Source organism: Juglans regia, chromosome 9 (genome assembly GCF_001411555.2).
Source record: "Juglans regia cultivar Chandler chromosome 9, Walnut 2.0, whole genome shotgun sequence".
NCBI lineage: Eukaryota > Viridiplantae > Streptophyta > Magnoliopsida > Fagales > Juglandaceae > Juglans > Juglans regia.
The window spans coordinates 19,859,984-19,879,461 of NC_049909.1; the positions used below are offsets into that span (position 1 = coordinate 19,859,984).

Sequence of the window (19,478 nt, forward strand, 5' to 3'; positions counted from 1 at the left end):
TTGGCCTATCGCGGCCCAAGTTGATAATGACTTTGACCATGACCAAAAGCAAGTCCTTGACTAGTTGTCCGGCTCAATGCGGTCCGCGACTTGCCGATGGGCTTGGTGTTAGGCCACAGTGATTTAAATCGAAACCATTTTTTGACCACTATCGTTCTTCTTCTTCTTCGACTCGGCGAGAGAGACAGAAAGACGAAGACACAACAGAGATGAGCGGCCACGACTCCAAGTACTTCTCCACCACCAAGAAGGGTGAAATTCCTGAGCTCAAAGAGGAGCTCAATTCTCAGTACAAGGTGCTTTTCTGTCTCTGTCTATCTCTATGTATATTTGTGTATCTGTATCTATGTACGAATGTATATGTTATGTATGGGGCTCTGATCTCCATATATTTGGTTATTGATTCGAGGCCTATCACAATTTCGTGACCAATTGGCGACGTTTTCTGGCAGATCTGCTGGTTTTCGATTTGATTTGTACTCAGATTTCATCGGATTTGGCGTTATTTAGTTCTGTCACGTTTTCTGGATTGTACAGATCGAACTTATTTTTTTCTCCGTGAATGACGAGCTTTTATGCTCTGTTTGGTGGTTCAAAAATCGCTGGTAAAAGAAGGAAATCTGGATTTTCTGCCTGTCAATACAATACGGACATAGCGGAATATTTGTTGTTTTTAAGTTTTATATTTTTTTTCTTTCTATTAGATCGAGCCGGAAATTGTGAATAATTCCTGATTGGGGGGGTCTGATTTACAGCTGAACATTTCCGAGTTTCTGCTGGTAGATTAGACTGTCATCTATACTTTTTTTTTATAAGGTATTTTTATATATATAAATGAGAAATTTGTTAGAATTAAAGGAAAAACAGAAGAAGATGTGAAATTTGTTTTGTGTCACTCAAACTCTGAGGTTTAGGATATTTCTCTAGGGGGTTTAGGGGTAGAGATAAAAACTACCTTCTCTATGGGAATTTCAAATTTAGCGGACTACATGAAGAGACAGGCCAATGAATCTATCAGAATGTTGTGTTCAGCTTGCCGAGCAGCTTAGTGAAGGGAGGATTGTTATTTCTTTTTAGGATTCAAGCATAAATGTCAAAAATACTGTTCCCGATGAGTTTGGTGTCTAAAATAAGAGAGGCTCAATATGAGATAAGACAGATTAAAAGTGTCAGAAAGTTTGATAAACTAGTTCGAATGCATTTTTCATACAGACATGTAAACTTCGATGTGGATCCCTGCTGACTAAGGGAGGATTGTTATTTCATTTTAGGATTTAAGAATAAATGTAAAAAATACTGTTCCCGATCAGTTAGGTGTCTGAAGTAAGAGAGGCTCATTATGTGATAAGACAGATTAACAGTATCAGAAAGTTTGATAACTAGTTTGAATGCATCTTTCATCCAGACATGTAAACTTCGATGTGAATCCCCGCTGACTAAGGAAAGGGGCCAGGCTTGGCCTTGATATAATGAGTGATAGTATGCTGATTTTGAATTTTTTTATCATTTTATTCTTAAAATTTTTTGAAACCGTTTCCAGCTTGCAAAAATCAGTGCCATTAGTATGTAGATGTGCTTGATCTCTTTTCACTTTATAATTACTATAAAAGTTTATTCTCTCTTGGTTTTTGTTTTTTGATAAGTTAAGAGAGTCATAGTTACTCCCAGTTATTATGTGTTTGTTACAAGGACATTATAATATTCTTGTGGGTTTGTATACTCCTGGGTACTTTGTTTCTATTCTTATGTCAATAAAACTTACTTTTACCAATTAAAAAAAAAATCTTGTGGGTTTTGATGCTGTGCTCTTGAGTAGGGTAGCGGTTGATACCCCTGTGATATTGGCTGCATAGTGTGTTAGTTTCAAGTCTGTAAAATATTACAGATGGGAATGCTTATGTATATTTCCGTTCGGACTTTGTCAAAAACAGGTAACGCGTAATCATTTAATCTTTTTTAATGTTATACAGGATAAGAGAAAAGATGCTGTCAAGAAGGTGATTGCTGCAATGACTGTTGGGAAGGATGTTTCATCTTTGTTCACGGACGTGGTGAATTGCATGCAAACTGAGAATTTGGAGTTGAAAAAGCTTGTTTATCTGTATCTTATTAATTATGCTAAAAGTCAACCTGACCTAGCAATTCTCGCAGTAAATACATTTGTGAAGGTAAGAACTAGAATTGAATATTCTATCTTATCAAAATAAATATTAGGTATTCTTCTTCTGGTATAATTATTGACATCTGAATTCGTAAAGACCCCCTGGTCTTCGGGCACGAAACACACACACAGTGCCATGAGAAATCTAATAAGAAAGAACAACAGAAGATGTCCCTCGGTGAAGAGCCTAATTATGAATGTATGTACTTGTTTAGGGGTACCTCTTAGTAGTATAAAAATGCTAAACAATATGCAAGAAACAGATTGTGTTTGTTGCAAATAATCCCCTGCTTCATTGGGTTATTAAATAGTAAGTGCCACTCAGTCCTTGATCTGTGACATTCATATTCTATATTTTTCAAACAATATTGTGGATCTCTTTTAATTTTGATGATTTTTGAGATGTAATATGTTTAACTTGCTATAATTAACTTCTGGTTTTAGGGATCTCAAATTAACTTATACTTTTATGGGCATTTGTGCAGGATTCACAGGATCCAAATCCTTTGATTCGAGCTTTGGCTGTGCGGACAATGGGATGCATACGTGTTGATAAAATCACAGAATATTTGTGTGATCCCCTCCAGAGGTGTCTTAAGGTGATATAAGGATGGCATTTTTGCCACATATGCCCAGTTCTTGGAATCCAGCATAACTTTTGACGAGTCACTTGTGGTCATAACTTGTTTTGACAATTATCCTTAACTTTCACCTTGCCATCCATGTCTCTGTCTCAGCCAGTATTCTATTCGTTGAATTATGAACAACTGATCTGAGATTTTTTTTTATTATATTTTGATAGGATGATGATCCATATGTTCGCAAGACTGCAGCCATATGTGTCGCAAAACTTTATGACATAAATGCTGAGTTAGTTGAGGACAGAGGCTTTTTGGAATCTCTCAAGGATTTGATATCTGATAATAATCCAATGGTTGTTGCAAATGCTGTGGCTGCTCTTGCAGAGATACAGGAGAATAGCAACAGTCCCGTTTTTGAGATCACCAGTCATACGCTCTCAAAGCTACTTACTGCCTTAAATGAATGCACGGAGTATGTTTGCTTCTTACTTTTTATTGATAATTTGAAAGATTGTGTTTAATGACTGACAAACTTTAAGATGGGACATCAATTTCATTTAATTTGTCTGTTGTTTAACTGCAGCAAATGTTAGGGTGCTTCCTTAATCAACTTCATCACATTTCTATGCTGCAGAAAAGAAACTTCATGATTTTATATCTTATGTCAAAACAGCTTATGATTTGAAAGTCTCTGCTTATGATTTGAAATATCTTAAAGTCTCTTATATGCATAGATTAGGAATGATGGTGCATTTAGTACACTGCCTATGACAATGCGTATGATTCATAGTTTAGAGCTGCTAGTTCAACTGTATCTTAGATTCAGTGGTAGCCATGTACATGTAGTCAAAAGCACCCTCGGACCTTGTCTAGCAACTTCTACAGATATTGATCTTTTATTTAGTTCTCTCTCTTTTTTGTCCTTTTTATATTGCAGCAGCCTTTGGTTTGTTTTCTAATATCGGTTGCAATGCATACTTGTTTAGGTGGGGCCAAGTTTTTATCTTGGATGCTCTTTCCAGATACAAGGCAGCTGATGCTCGTGAAGCTGAAAATATAGTTGAGCGAGTTACACCACGGCTACAACACGCTAATTGTGCAGTTGTACTTTCAGCTGTCAAGGTGACATTCATTTCCATTGATTAATTGGTGTTCTGTATCAGTATATTCCTCGTTAGGGTCTTCAACAGTTTCCAACTTGTCAACTATGCTAAATATCCATCATCTTTTATCTTTTCCTCTTTTGCCTGAAAGATGATCCTCCAACAAATGGAACTTATCTCCAGTACGGATGTGGTTCGAAATCTTTGCAAAAAGATGGCTCCTCCTCTTGTGACATTACTTTCTGCAGAACCTGAGATACAATATGTTGCATTGCGAAACATCAATCTTATAGTACAAAGACGCCCAACAATCCTTGCCCATGAAATTAAGGTCAATCTCTATACTTATAAACTTATAGATGTTGTTGAGGAGATTTTGCATCCCATGGTTTAAGGAGGGCGATGCTTATGGAATGCTATTTTCATTCATAGGTGTTTTTCTGCAAGTACAATGACCCAATATATGTGAAAATGGAGAAATTAGAAATCATGATAAAGCTTGCTTCTGACAGAAATATAGACCAGGTATGTCCCTTTTATTGGATTTACTGCTTGCTGTTTGGAGTTTGGCTTATTTTCCGGTATCTCTTCATCAGATATTGTGATGCTCTCTTGTTTGACATTTCTGCAGGTTCTTTTGGAATTCAAAGAGTATGCAACGGAAGTAGATGTTGATTTTGTCAGAAAGGCTGTTCGTGCTATTGGTCGCTGTGCCATCAAGTTAGAAAGAGCTGCTGAGCGATGCATAAGTGTTTTGCTCGAACTGATCAAGATTAAAGTAAACTATGTGGTTCAAGAGGCAATTATAGTCATTAAAGATATCTTTAGAAGATACCCCAACACGTAAGTTAACATTTCTACTTGGGATGGTTATGGCAGTGATTTTGATAGTGTTCTAGTGAATGATGGTATCTTACTTTCCAACTTTATTGTAAATATATTTTTCCTATACAGTTACGAGTCTATCATTGCAACACTCTGTGAAAGCTTGGACACTTTAGATGAGCCAGAAGCTAAGGTAGTGCTTCTTCTGCTGGAACAATTCAGTTATAAAAATACTAAGCTTTCAATTATCAATTCTTATTAACAAACTTATATTTGATGCCACCAAAAAAAAAAAAAAACCCCAAGGCATCAATGATCTGGATAATTGGCGAATATGCAGAAAGAATTGACAATGCTGACGAGCTTCTTGAGAGTTTTTTGGAGAGTTTCCCGGAAGAGCCTGCACAAGTCCAACTGCAGTTGCTGACTGCAACGGTTAAACTTTTTCTTAAGAAGCCGACTGAAGGCCCACAGCAAATGATTCAGGTTTTGCTTTAATGTCCTACAAGAACCTGATTAGATTAATTGCGTGTTCTGGCTTTTCTTTCACCTTCAGTAGCCTTCAAATGGAATTTTAGATGTCCACCTCTGGTTTGCACATATTCTGAGTCGATTGAGCATTTTTATATTTCAAGCACGTGGAGTTGATGTGGATTTCAGTTGCTTTTGTTGGAAATCCAGATCGATCTTCTGTCATATAGTGTCTGAGTTGACCGCTTTATAGCTTAGAAAAAGGATAAGATACAAAATAAAAACTCATCTAAAACAGGGTAAAGTTCCCCGAGTTTCACTTTTATTCAATAATGAATTAATCGTTTGTTTGATTTCTATCATTGTCATTCAGGGGTTGTCGCATGATTCCTGCATAAAGTTGTTGAGCCGACTGGTTAAAAAGTCACATGATTGAAAGTTCATTGTTAGTCATGTTGGAGAAAATATCATAATGACACTCTTTCTGATATAAAGAAGGATAAAAACAGTATTCTATTCTCATTTATGTTGAAAGATAAAAACGATATTCTATTCTCAGACTTTTGAGCAAAAGTAGAGCTTATTGATCAGTTTTTATTTGAAATTGCTAGCTCTTTGAATCAGTCGTGTGTGTACACTATACAGTCTTCAGACTTGTTTTGAGGCATTTTTTCTTTATTGTTCATGATTACAGGTCGTTTTGAATAATGCCACTGTGGAGACAGACAACCCTGACTTGCGGGATCGTGCATACATATATTGGCGGCTCTTGTCAACTGATCCTGAGGTGGGTTTTTGCCACAACTAAGTTTAGTTTTGTATTGATTTGATGTCCACCACATGGTCCTTCTATTTAATTCTGATCAACTGCCATTTCAGACTATTTTGGGTTGGGGAGGAGGGGGTTTTCTTGGAGTCCTCATGCTTATTCCATGTTTAGCACTTCTATGCTAATCAATCATTGGTAGATGAGCAATCTGAGCTTATCAAAATCTTAGCAAACTTGTATAAAGGTGGCTACCAGAATGCTTGTAGTCATTCTGCCTATGCCTTTTTTGGGGACCTAAAAATCCATCCAATTTCAACTCCTGTAGGATCTTTACACCACTACTATGACTCCATGCATACCCTTTAGGACTTTTCCAACTCGAGTATGACTGCATGCATATATGATATTAGGATCACAATGTTGGATGTACATTAATGGGATATGTTTTATCTCTCAGGCAGCTAAGGATGTTGTGTTAGCTGAGAAACCTGTGATAAGTGATGATTCAAACCAACTTGATTCAACTCTTTTGGATGAGCTTCTCGCCAACATTGCCACACTATCTTCTGTGTATCACAAGCCCCCAGAAACATTTGTTACCCGTGTGAAGACCACAGCCCAGAGAACTGAAGATGATGACTATCCTGAGGGGAGTGAAACGGGATACTCTGAGTCATCTTCTCATGCAGCTGATGGTGTTGCATCACCTCCAACTAGTTCAAGTAGTGTTCCATATTCTGGTGCAAGGCAACCAGCTCCTGCACCTGCACCTGCACCTGCACCTCCAGCTCCTGTGCCGGATTTGCTTGGTGATCTGATAGGCCTTGACAATAATGCTATTGTTCCTATTGATCAGCCTGTTGCTCCTTCTGGGTAAATATGATTTAGAGTGCAACAAATTATCTATAATTTTTTTATGTAGCTTGTGAATACTTGGGAATTGCTGCCCGGGATTAGTTGGGACGCTGTTCCTAGACACCTGGTGCCAATCAAAAAAATACTTGGGAATTGCTGTATTGTTAAGGGAATGAAAACACATTGTTCAACAAATATATAAAATTGGCCTATGTGAATTTAATGGTAAACTTGTCTTGCTTTAAAAAAACGACTCTAAGATAGGCAAACTTTAGTGTGTACACTATTGCACTCACTGGTTTTCTGGCCTTGTTTGCAGCCCTCCATTGCCTGTTTTACTACCAGCATCATCTGGCCAGGGTTTACAAATCTGTGCACAGCTGACACGGCAGGACGGTCAAATATTTTACAGTTTATTATTTGAGAATGGCTCACAAATTCCACTTGATGGGTTCATGATTCAGTTTAACAAGAATACATTTGGTCTTGCTGCTGCTGGGCCTTTGCAGGTAGTTATTAAGTACTTTTTTCTACATGTGGTTATTTCCACTTTGGGCTGTGGGGCTTAATTCCTCATTTGGATGCTTCACAATTTACTGAGTTTTAATTGGTACCTTTCTATCTATCAGGTTCCACTTTTGCAACCTGGGGCATCAGCTAGGACTCTTCTGCCCATGGTTATGTTTCAGAATATGTCTCAAGGTCCCCCAAGCTCACTTTTGCAAGTTGCTGTGAAAAACAATCAACAGCCAGTGTCCTACTTCAATGATAAAATTCCATTGCAAGCGTTCTTTACCGAGGATGGAAGAATGGAGCGTGGTAGCTTCCTTGAGGTAAAAATATATGTAGTATTTTCTCCTGTCAGACTAACAAGCTGGGGTTTCGCGTTGGATAGAAAATAATATTAGAGAGTGGACCTGTTTTAGTCAAAGACATTAAAATATCGAAACCAACTCATCTTTACAACAAGTAGAGTAAGAGATGATAGAAAATACTCAATGGTCTCTGCACTCCCTGCCAGTTGCTGCAGCGTATATAACCATTCTTTACTCAAATGCCATGTGTTGCACTATTCCATCTTGGTGATTGAGAATGGAATGTTAGGTAGATGGAGATAATTTTTTTTAATGATGTTAAGGGTAGGTCGAGAATCTTGCGAGATTCATTAAATTAATTGAACAATGCTTGCTGACTTATGGAGCTAGAGCTAATGGTTTACAACAAATCGAAAGAAACACCCAATGAATTATGGACCGATGAAACTTGTTGATTCAGATAATGTTTGTAGAGTTTAGTTTGTAGAAGTCTGGATTATGAAAATTGAGACCTGATACTTCTCTCAATCACAGACATGGAGGTCCCTTCCTGATTCAAATGAGATTTCCAAGGACTTTCCTGACATTGTGGTGAACAGCATGGAAGCTACTCTAGACCGGCTGGCTGCATCAAACATCTTCTTTATTGCAAAGCGCAAGCACGCAAACCAGGATGTATTCTATTTCTCTGCTAAAATCCCTCGAGGGGTGCCATTTTTAATCGAACTCACTACTGTCATCGGAACCCCTGGGGTCAAGTGTGCGATCAAGACTCCAGGCCCAGAAATGGCGCCTCTATTCTTTGAAGCCATAGAGACTCTCCTCAAGGGTTGAATAATCCGTTGAATGAGTAATGTTTTTGATGTGTATGATTTTATATTTCTTAGCTTCCGGTTGTTATTTGTAAAATCTATACTTGCTGCCGAGATTTTGGTGGATCCCTTCTTTTTTTTTTTTTTTTGTCTTCTTTATTATTCGTGTTCGGCATCAGCTGTTCTGCCACTGATACTGACACTGTCTTTAATTTGTTCAGACTGTGGTGATTGTTCAGTGAGTTTTCTGCTCTGATGAGGGGTCAAATGTCTGGCTTTTTGCCTTTTCCTTTTCTTCTCGGGTGATACTTTTAGAAGTTTGTGATTTTGAGTTTAGTTCAAAATTAAATTAAATCGGATTTATTATCTGTTGCTATTTCGTTTTTAAATGCTCAAAAAGATATAAATATATATATAAGTTTTGAAAAATAAGCCGTAGTGACCTTAACTACCTTTTCATCAGTTTCACCAAAATTTTCTACATTCCTTCAAACGAAAATCAGCCTAATTTACTATTTTAAAATCCCAAATATTCGGCAAAAATATGAAATATGGGCCCCAAAAAAGAGATCGGGCCCAACAAATACTTGGGCCAGTGTATTTCCATTGTACACGTGCGAAGCTCCATACGATCTCTCTTCCGCGTGGCACTTCAACCATTCGCTTTTTGCTGAACTTTTCAGTCGTTCTTCAAGCCAGATAGGCGTTCCCTCACTGTGTTAGGGCATCCGAGTTGGCTCAGCGAATCTCCAACCAAGGTAAAAGCTTCGACGCCGCGCCCTTTTTCGAAATCTATCTTCGAGCAAACAACAGCTAGGGCTTCGACTTAGGTTATTAGTTGGTTCAGCGCCTTTTCTTGAATGAACTGTCATTCATTTTTCAATTTTCATGGGAGTTTGTTTAAATCTCAATAGCAAGAAAAGATTCAGCTAGTTATTTTGTAATTTCAAATTATTTGGTGTATGAGTTTCTATTAGTTCCTCTTTTCTTTTTGGAATTTTTTAAGGGATGTATGCTGTGCCTGATATCTTGTTTTTGTGTACTGGTAGATGTCATACTCAAGGGAAGGAAGGTGAGTTTCTTTTCAATGATTTTTTCCTTGAATTTCTACTTCTGAGTTATACGCAATTCTGTTACTGTTTATACTCCTAGGTCTGTCTCCCCTCGAGGCTCTATTTCACCTAGCAGACGTCATCGTTTGAGGTCGAGGTCATTGTCAAGGTCGAGGAGAAGTCGGTCCAGGTATGCTGTTGCTGTCAATTATTTAGTAGGACATCTTGAAATAGATGCCTATTTACCTAAATGTTGTCTCTGTTTTATGCCATGACATAATAAATGTGTTGCTCTGATGATGCTTTCTTTATGAGTGGTATCGAGTTTACATGATATGTAAAGTGTTTTTGCTCCAGGAGTCACGAATCTGATGATGCAACCAATCCTGGGAATAATTTGTATGTAACAGGACTGTCAACAAGAGTTACTACCAGTGAGGTTGAAAAGTATTTTGGCAGGGAGGGAAAGGTATGATTCTTGTTATATAAGTTCTTTTATTCAGTGTAGCACGCACAAGTTGTCCCTATATAAACATGGTTTGGTTATTTTAACTAATGAGTACCGAATGTTTATTAAAAATGACTTGGGTTCAACTTGGGGTTTATGCCACACTGTGGTTGAACTCGAGATGTTTACATTTGAAACAATCAGTTAAAATTCAATTTGAGATCTAGATTTGAAAAATGATTTCTATAATTGAGGTGGCATGACTTTTAATTAAAAACAAACACCTGTTATTACCAAGAACTTGGTTTCATTAAACGCCAATTTGTTACAAATAAGAGCTTTGAGGTAGTTATAAGTCCATTAAATGCTTTTAGAACTAAAAACAGTAATTATAATAAAAGGGTTATCATAGATCTCTGAGTTTGGCCTTATCTCAGTTTTTTTAATCAGTAAACAAAATTTTATTGATCATTAGAATAGGCAAGAGCCCAAGTATATGGGACATATACAAGAGCAACGCCTAAGGGTGCTAGTTTAGTTATACAAGGAATTCATGAAAAGTCATGCACTCGGAACCTTTTACAATACCAGAAGTATTTTTGTGTGGTTCTCATGAGGTATTTTGATGCTACACAAAAGCTACTTTTTTCACAGCCTAATTTTGATTTCAGGTTTTGGATTGCCATCTGGTGACAGATCCTCACACTAGAGAATCCCGTGGATTTGGCTTTGTCACCATGGAAACGAATGAGGGTGCTGGGCGCTGTATCAAGTATTTGAATCGTTCAGTTTTTGAAGGTCGATTGATTACTGTGGAAAAGGTATTATTTTCCATGAACGGATCTAGATCATTACTGTGTAGTGAGAGTTCGTCATTTACTCATAATTTTCCTTGGTACATTTTCTTCGAAAATGTTGCCTGATAAGTTGTGGCAGCAGGTCTGGTCTGTGTAGCTCCATCGAATTCACAATCTAAGCTCTTTACGGTTGAACACATTCCTTCACGAATCACGTCATGAGTTCTGCATCGACACTCAAAATTGATCGAAACAAATTCGACCATTTTGCCGAGGGTTGTGTGCCCGTCATTCCTTCCTTCATTAGTAACAGTATCTTAACTGGTTCTTTATTTATTTATTTTCATTTTTTAATATTCTGAGATACCCTAGAAACATCATGAAATTCTTTTGATATGGATGTCCTATCTTACTTGTAAAGGTGATTAAAAGTTCTGTCTGCCTTCACTACGTAGATAACTCATGCCACAAAGGCAATGGTAGCTGGGTCACACTCGGAAATATGAATTGCAGATTATTCCTTGAAGTTTCTCTACTTTTTAAATTAGTATCGCTGTTTTAAAGGGAAATTCGTAGTCATCTTAATATTTCTTTTAATTTCAAACAGCTGTTTTGGGAAAGCACTGCAATGTTTTGTTTCAGTACAAGGTTGACTTACAGTTATTTGTTTGCCATGACGTTACTTTGCTATATGTGTACCAATGCAGGCAAAAAGGAAGCGTGGCAGGACACCAACACCAGGAAGGTATCATGGTTTAAGAGATAATAGACGAGGTACATTCTGGAATAACTCTTACAGATACCCGGGGCATTTTATTATTTTGATATATTGTGCAATAATTGGTTATGAATTCAGCCTGATACTCTACTGTATTTTGTGAAAAAACTTGTGTTGGGAATAAATGTGCGTCAAAGCCCCATAAATTCTTGTTGGGGCTTTCATTAGATTCTTACCTTAGCCCTTGACATCAGATAAAATCCTAGTGTGTTTTATGTCAAGGGCTAAGGTAAGAATCTAATGAAAGCCCCAACAAGAATTTCAAAAACTATTGGTTACCTTGATAATCGAAAGTTTTTTTTTTTTTTTTTTTTTGATAAATAAGAAATTTTACCCTGATTATCAAAAGTTGAGGGTATTTTATTATGGTCCAGCCCTCCTAGATCAGTTGGTAATGAATTGTTGAAAAATGGCCTAATCTTTCAGTTGTGCTTCGAGTCACTTTACCCAAATAAAGTCTTGAGATTTGATTTCACAGCAATGTCATTTGTACAAGCGGTCAATTGATTATGGCATTGGCATCTTTTCCTACACTTTTATTCTCTTTGAAGTAAGCAGGCGTGCTGCGTGCAAGTATTTTGCCGCAGTTTCAATCTCTCCCCCACGTGGGCCACCCTCGTCCCCACCCTGTCTATTCTTTCACCTCATTTTCGGTTTTTTTCATGATAGAGGTTGAACATTATAAAACAGAGACAGAGATAGCCCACTGTTAATTCATTTGATTAATCTCTCTCTGTTATGTGAATTATTGGCGGCAAAAAATATGCAAGGACATGGACGTCGAAGGTCTCGAAGCCATTCGCCTCGCCGATGGGGGGGAGACAGGGATCCCTACTCAAGGGGCCGGCGAGGAAGATCACGCTCTCCATACGGTAGTAGGAGGATTGATGATAATGACTCATACAGGAGGCGGAAGGAACGTTCCTGGTCAGCAGGCGGTAGTCGCTACACCAGATAGAACAAAATTAATTCCATAGCAATGTTCTTAATGGATGTGGGCTTTTTCTCGTGAAGTTAGGGATTATAGCTGTCTTTTTACTTCCCTTTTGCTGGATGTTCCTATCGTGTTTGTCCCTTGAATTTACTTTAACATTTGACGTGACTTGTTTTGATGTAATATATTTTAAATTAGAAATTTATTTTAGATTTTATTTGGTCAATGGAAGCAAGAACATAGATATATGCTTAAAAATGAACGAGCGGGCTTTTTCGACTAGTTTAAACATTAAACGACACGTGAGAAGTGCGTTTGACGGTATCATTCATTCATTCAACCCAAAAGGTAAAAAAAAAAAGATGAGCGTATTTACGTTTGGATAGTTTTATCTTATTTTATTTTATTATTATAATTATTTTTAAATGTTTATATAAAATATAATAAATAATTTAATTTTTAAAATAATACTAATATTAAAAAATAATATTTTATTTAATTTTTATTTAAAATTAATTCATTTTATTTTACTATTTAAACGGGATCTAAAAGGATTAAGATTTTGTTTGGATTTAAAATTTAATTAATCTTATTTTATTTAATTATTATAATTTTAAAATAAAAATAATATTTTAATCAATCTTCATACTAATTTATTATCTAAATCTTTTATCTAAATAATGTCGAGCAGAAGTTTGAGATAAATTTACGCAAGTTTTTTAAAAGAAAGTGAATTTAATTTATAAAAAGAGTAATATTATATACTATATTTTTATTTTATTTTATTTTAATTATATTAAATAGTATGTGTCATATTAATTATTATTAGATAATAAAAAAAATATAATAAATAATTATTTAATAGTAATAAATATATTATATTGTATTTAATAAAATAATAATAAAATAATCTAGAAAATTTTCTTTATTAGAAATAGTTATTTTTAAGATGGAGCTTATTTTTTACAAAACTTTGTGCATAATTTGTCAGACATGGAAATCATTTGAAAAGGTCTAATTGCCAATTATAATTGCATAATTTGAGAAAAAAGCCGCCTCGTCTATAAGCACGAAATTCGACGCAATTGTGGGGGGAGAGAGTATAAAAGAGAGCGCGTGAGTTAGGGGATGTGGGTCCACCATTTTGAAATATCTTAAAAAGCTGAAAGCGGGCTCTGTGTGTGTATTTGTTTTTCAATTTTTTTGGGGGGGTGAGAGAGTGCGGTCCAGCTGCCAAAGGGCGGACATCGGACTTGAAATCGAATTTCAAATTTACGCAACTTCATTCATTCATTCATTTATTCTACGAAAAAATACAAACAGTGGAACAAAAATGTACTAATACTTACGCTGGGATAAGATCCGACATCTGTCTACCTGACACGTGTGCTTCATTTCCTCTCCCGCCTTTCTTTTCTTCGGTAGCCCCCCTCCCCCCTCCCCGGCTTGCGTCTTTACTTGGCTAATAGCTTACCCTTTATATGTTCCACAATGGTAAACGAATATAATAACGTTATAATATTCAAAAATTAATTTTTTTTATATAAATTTTATACTTTTTTATATTTTTTAAAATAATTACATAATACTTACATACTTACTTACGAAAATAATTATTATTTTTTAATATTTATTATTATAAAGTCTCAATTTTTTAAAAAAAAAACTAAATTAAAAATTTATATCAAAATTTTATTTTTATGATGGTATATTCTTTTTTTTAAAATGTACATTGAAAAAATGCTCTAGTATTATTCAATTTTATAATTTATTTTTCATTGGGCATTCGTAAATAGTGGAATGTTACTGTTTATGAATTTGGTCCGTGCGCACGAATTTCATTCGCCTAACTTTGGTCATGTAATCAATCTACTACTTGGCACTTGCTAATGATTATTTTTATAAAAATTATATTCATTATCCTCACATTACATATCATACATTATTTTTTTTTATTAAATATATATGATATATGAATGATGAGTAGAAAAATTTAATTAATTTAAATAATTTTTAATACAAATTCACCATATCTACATTATATGTATTTTTGAATCACTGATAATTGTATTGATGTATTTTTATTTAATAAATTCTGAGGTTCTAAAAATAAACAGTTTAAATATATTTTTTTTATTTAAAATATTTTAAATTGCTGAAAATGATAAGATTTAACAGGAAAGGAATGAGTAATAAGTAGGATAATGACATGTAACTTTTTATAGGACTTGTTAATGAGTAATAAGTAGGATAATGAGTAATAGGTACGCAACATGGCCATATAGGACTTGTTATCCCTACATTAAGCAGCGTGCAGCCGCTCCCCGTAAACGACAAACAGCTCGAAACTCCTCCAGCCGAGCCAACGACAACGGGAGAGAAGAGAGAGAGAGAGAGGTAACCGGTGAAACCCGTAAACAAAAGTCGTGATCGTACGGCACATGGCAGGGTCGTTTCCTCCCCCCAATGGCAGTTGGTACGCATTTATTGTGCTGTTTCTTCTTCTACTCTCTGTCTCTCTCTCTCTCCAAGAATTTCAATCTCCTTTTTGCATTATTTACATCTTTTCTCACTCTCTCACACAGAAGCCCTACTCTGCATTTTTCACTACCCATCACATTCGAAAAACCCAAGGAAGCTCGGAACTCCAATCCGCTATCGTCCACATCCCTTCCCCTCTGAGAATTTCGACTCCGTAACCCCCCTTCCGTGGTTTCGGCAGCTCAAATCGGTTGCATTTCGAGTTCATCCATCTATTCAAACCAGGTACTTGAGCTCCATAAAGCTCTGGCCTTTGGCTCCGTCTCTGCTTTGAGAGTGATACTCGGTTTCTGGTTTTGATTTTATTCTTTTGCTTTATCCAATCCGCTGTCTGCTCCTTGGTTTTCATTGGTGGCCAATTTCAGCTCACGAGGATCTTTTGCATTCTCATTGATTAACGTTTTCTTGACTTTGAATCTTATTTGTTTTAACTTGAATTTTTCGTCTCGATTTTATTTTTGAAACTAGTTAATGATTTTCAACGATTTTGGAGGCAACAGAGAGTTTCTATTTGTGAAAGATTCGAGTGTTTTCTCTTTCGCCCTTATCTTTTGTCTTTCTATAAAGTGGAGAAAAGCAATGAGAACAAAATTCTCTGTACCGGAATTTTTTTGGTTTACAAAATCAGGTCCGGCTGCAGAAGTCCGCTTCGATAACTTTGACGTTTCCATTGTAATTAACAATTTCGTTACTCGAAAACAATATTATTTCGATTTCTATTTTTCCTTTATTTTCTCGGGAACCAAACGATGTCCAAGGGTTTCTAGTTTTCTGCTTGGTTTTGGACAAGAAAATTCCTTGAGGCGGACTAGTTAGTCGTCATCAAAAGGAGCTTTTATTAGTGAAAATTATAAATGATTTTGATATTTTGTTCAGGTGCGGTGGTGGTGATGTCACTCTGAATTATAAAGAGCATAAAAATATAGTGATCTGTATGAATAACAAATTCACTCGTTCATTGTGATCAATCGGAGTCCGTGAAAAGATATATTGGATTCTCCCTTCGTGGCTTATCCGCATTTAACTTGGCCTTTGAAAAATACGTGTCCGACTTCAAGCATACAGGTTTCACTCTCTCTCTCTCACTCTCTCTCTTACACAGTCAGTGTCCGTGAAATTTTTATGACACCCTTGTTTTGTTTTTCGCTTCAGGGATCCCAATTGGAGCTGAGAAATTTTGAGCTAGATGAGTTTTGGAGTTTGTTTATCACTATGCAATTTGATTTGAAAAGCTAGGTTTTAGTACTACAAGTGAAACCCATTGAGAAGGAAGATTTGTTTTGGGTATTTGCAAAATTTAGAGATTCCGGGTATTTGACAGTGCAGTATGTACTTATGTAGCTTGTTTTCCTCTTAATTAGTTTCTTTATATTCTAAATTTAGACTGAAAGGACAAAAAAAATTGAGAGGGTGAGACAGAATGCTGGAACCTGAGCTATGTTCTTCTCGGGTTCTTTCGCCTTTTCGCGAGGAAAGTGGGGACGAGGAACTTTCCGTGCTTCCCAGACACACCAAGGTTATTGTTACTGGAAACAACAGAACAAAGTCTGTGTTGGTGGGTTTACAAGGCGTGGTCAAGAAGGCTGTTGGCCTCGGAGGTTGGCATTGGCTGGTATTGCTTTATTCCTTTTACTTTAATTAATTCTTCTTTTAATCATTCGTAATAGGAATCTTCTTTGCTCACATATTAATGTCCAGTTATTTAGGCGTGGTTTAAATTTTGAATGTTGCATGTTATCTTTTTTATGTGGGAACTAGTTGCCACGCGTACGCGTAGGAGGCCTTTCTATTCCTTAATATGATTGGGTTTTCTCTATTGTTAGTCGGCCGTGGGGCTTCACGCGGTTCACGCATATAAAGGGTTTTAATTTTTTAAATCTATGAGAAAATAACAAATTTTTGCAAAGAGGTGCTTTTCTTTGGTCGCAAAGCCTGAAAAAGAAGTTCTTTCTGGATAGTCAATCATGTCTGACCAAGTAAGTTTCTGTCGATTCTTTTTTAATATTTTAGATTTACAAATTGTTAATTGACAAGTGAATGGAGTTCTTTTTTGTGTATCGTTTGAATCATCTGTGGGTTGCTAATCTTTTTTTTGTAGGCGTTGATTATTAAGCGTGAAATATCTTGACTGTTGTTTTCATGTTTCTTTTTTAGTTGTAAGGAAAATTTTGTTTAACTGACGAAATATATAAGGCATACATAAGACTAGTATCATGTGTTGCATGAAACTCTCTCTTATAATATAACACTAAATTCTGACGTTGCATGGGATCTCTGATTACTATCAGGTTTTCTAGATATACATAACCTTTTTGTTGGAAGGTAAAAATATCTGTTACTAAAAAATCATAGAATAAATGTTTTGGTGAATCTGTTAAAAATTGGATTTATGTTTGATGGGTGTCTTTCTCGATGGTTGGAATTGGTATGTGGTTTGTTTTTGTTAGTTACTACGATTTGTGATCTTATGGCCCCTTTGTCCTCTTCTGCTCTGTCAGTAACGTAATATCAGGCTGCATATTATTCACAACAATGCTTTGACATGCCAGGTTCTGAAAAACGGGGTTGAAGTGAAGCTGCAAAGGAATGCATTGAGTGTTCTGGAACATCCTACAGGGCATGAAGAAGATGATGACCGTGATTATGATATCTCTAGCAGCAGTTCTGATATTGGTGAAAAGGATAATGATTTCTGTAAGTTACAGACTTTTATGACAATATTTGATCATATAGTTTCTGCTTTCCATTCTTTTAGAAAGGTAAAGAAAGTATTTCTGCTTTTTATTGTTTGAAAATCCCTTTTAAGGTCATTATTGTTCCATTGAGCAGCTACTAGCATTGAGTTCCACAAAATTAACAAGCCAAGAATTCGGACAAAGCCTTGGATCCCATCTGCATCAGCAAAGTCAACCAATCGTGGCAGTTACAGAGAAGTTCATTCGATTCACACAACTCAACTGGTAAGAATTTCAAAAACATAGAGATGCATGAAATCTGAAGGTGTTTGTCTGTAGCTGGCATTTAAACCCAATATCTTCATGCCGATGAAGGGCTAAAGAACGTTCTGTGATATTTGATGAAAATAGGCAATATACTCTTTACAGAGAATTAAAACGATATGATTTTGTTTACCATGCTTGAATTCATCCTTATAGATTGTTAAATGCATGATCAGTTCATATTTGTGCTCTTTCAGGCAGCAGAAACAATACACACACACACACACAACAGGTGTTTATGTTCATACTAATGTATTTTCTAATTGTGTGTGGATAATCAGAGGGTGAACCTGGCAAAATTGGGTACAGACTCATTGTGGAGATATTGCAGACACTTCAAGCTTGTGAGTTTCTTACGGACTTCTAGGACCCGCAATATTTTCCTGCAGATGTTGATAGTTTTAACATAATTTGCACTTTGAATTGTAGGTTAGCAGCAGTTTTCATCCATCAAGGGAACAGCTGCTTAAAGCTGTGCAGCGGCATTTTGCCCAGGTCTCTCTCCCTCTCCCCCTCTCTCCCCTCTCTCTCCCCATGAAAACAATGCTTCAAATCTGACATGGTTTTCTGATACAGCTAGAAGTGGATGAGGCACAAGTGATTGCAGAATTTGTTCATGCTGCTGCCAAAAGGTTGAAGTCGACCAACAAACTGATAAAACGAGAATTCTGAAATGTTGGGTGCTTGTATGATAACATATTAAAGCTAAATTAACACTAACCTTTAGATCAGATCTAATTAGTAGTAGAGTAATTTGGGAGAGTGGATGATTAGCCAACTATATTCATTCTCACGTATTCTAACCCTGTAACATTGGGCTGATGCCCTTGTTAGTGTTCTATTCCCTTAAGATGTCTCCCTTATATAATTATATTATTCTATAGTCGATAATAGTCGTCCAATTTGATGATATTTCTTTATTCTCTCTCTCGCGATGAATGGTGTTGGGATGTTCATTGATCGAGTTCTTTTATCTTAACTCTCTTTGTTAAAAATCAAATGACTGAACATCGAACAATAGCCTCATAGATACACGGCTATTTGGAGTGGAAGTAAAAGATATTGAGAGATCTTTATTTTTCTTGGACAACAATCCCAATCAAAGTTTTAGCAACATTCTGTGACATTTTGAAACTGTTTTCTGGTTGAAGTTAGGTCTGCATATCTACGTACAATATGAAGGATGATTTTATGGGTCCAAAATTAACTTGGAAGTATTCAAAGGTGGAGGGAGTTCGGGGCATATTTTGTTAGGTGTCTCTTCAACGACATGTTTGAATGCACAAAAACCACATAAATGGAGATGGGACTAACCACCACCTCAATTATATCCGATGATGGTGTTTGTGGTTGGGCCAGGCTGTCGTTTGGTGACAATGGGGATCTGTGCAACAAATGGGAGATGTTGACATGTGGATTTTATTCAGCCCATCTGTCATCTGTGTGTCTGCAAACTCCAGAATCAATGACACGTGTAGTCCACTTTAGTCATAATTCTCTCTCTCTCTTTTCTTTTTCTGTACGACACTATTTATAT

At 36.2% G+C, this 19,478-nt stretch overlaps 3 protein-coding genes across 3 annotated transcripts; all 3 read left to right on the plus strand.

Moving 5' to 3' along the window:
- Nucleotides 1–143: 143 nt before the first annotated feature.
- Nucleotides 144–8,686, plus strand: LOC108997380 (beta-adaptin-like protein C). Its single transcript, XM_018973612.2, has 15 exons — nucleotides 144–296; nucleotides 1,971–2,168; nucleotides 2,647–2,760; nucleotides 2,964–3,214; nucleotides 3,729–3,864; nucleotides 3,997–4,176; nucleotides 4,278–4,370; nucleotides 4,477–4,688; nucleotides 4,800–4,863; nucleotides 4,977–5,156; nucleotides 5,836–5,928; nucleotides 6,368–6,783; nucleotides 7,085–7,274; nucleotides 7,395–7,598; nucleotides 8,115–8,686. Exons 1-15 carry the CDS (start codon nucleotides 210–212, stop codon nucleotides 8,412–8,414), a joined length of 2,718 nt encoding a protein of 905 aa, XP_018829157.1. The 5' UTR covers nucleotides 144–209; the 3' UTR covers nucleotides 8,415–8,686.
- A 335-nt stretch (nucleotides 8,687–9,021) lies between these two features.
- On the plus strand, nucleotides 9,022–12,611 carry LOC108997381 (serine/arginine-rich splicing factor SR45a-like). The gene is made up of 7 exons (XM_018973613.2): nucleotides 9,022–9,150; nucleotides 9,442–9,464; nucleotides 9,545–9,634; nucleotides 9,802–9,913; nucleotides 10,564–10,713; nucleotides 11,397–11,463; nucleotides 12,238–12,611. The coding sequence occupies exons 2-7, from the start codon at nucleotides 9,442–9,444 to the stop codon at nucleotides 12,423–12,425; spliced, it is 630 nt and encodes a 209-aa protein (XP_018829158.1). The 5' UTR covers nucleotides 9,022–9,150; the 3' UTR covers nucleotides 12,426–12,611.
- A 2,272-nt stretch (nucleotides 12,612–14,883) lies between these two features.
- LOC108997465 lies at nucleotides 14,884–18,834 on the plus strand. Its single transcript, XM_018973770.2, has 8 exons — nucleotides 14,884–15,167; nucleotides 15,819–16,007; nucleotides 16,095–16,554; nucleotides 17,492–17,636; nucleotides 17,772–17,902; nucleotides 18,223–18,285; nucleotides 18,371–18,436; nucleotides 18,518–18,834. Exons 3-8 carry the CDS (start codon nucleotides 16,363–16,365, stop codon nucleotides 18,611–18,613), a joined length of 693 nt encoding a protein of 230 aa, XP_018829315.1. The 5' UTR covers nucleotides 14,884–15,167; nucleotides 15,819–16,007; nucleotides 16,095–16,362; the 3' UTR covers nucleotides 18,614–18,834.
- The last annotated feature ends 644 nt before the right edge of the window (nucleotides 18,835–19,478 follow it).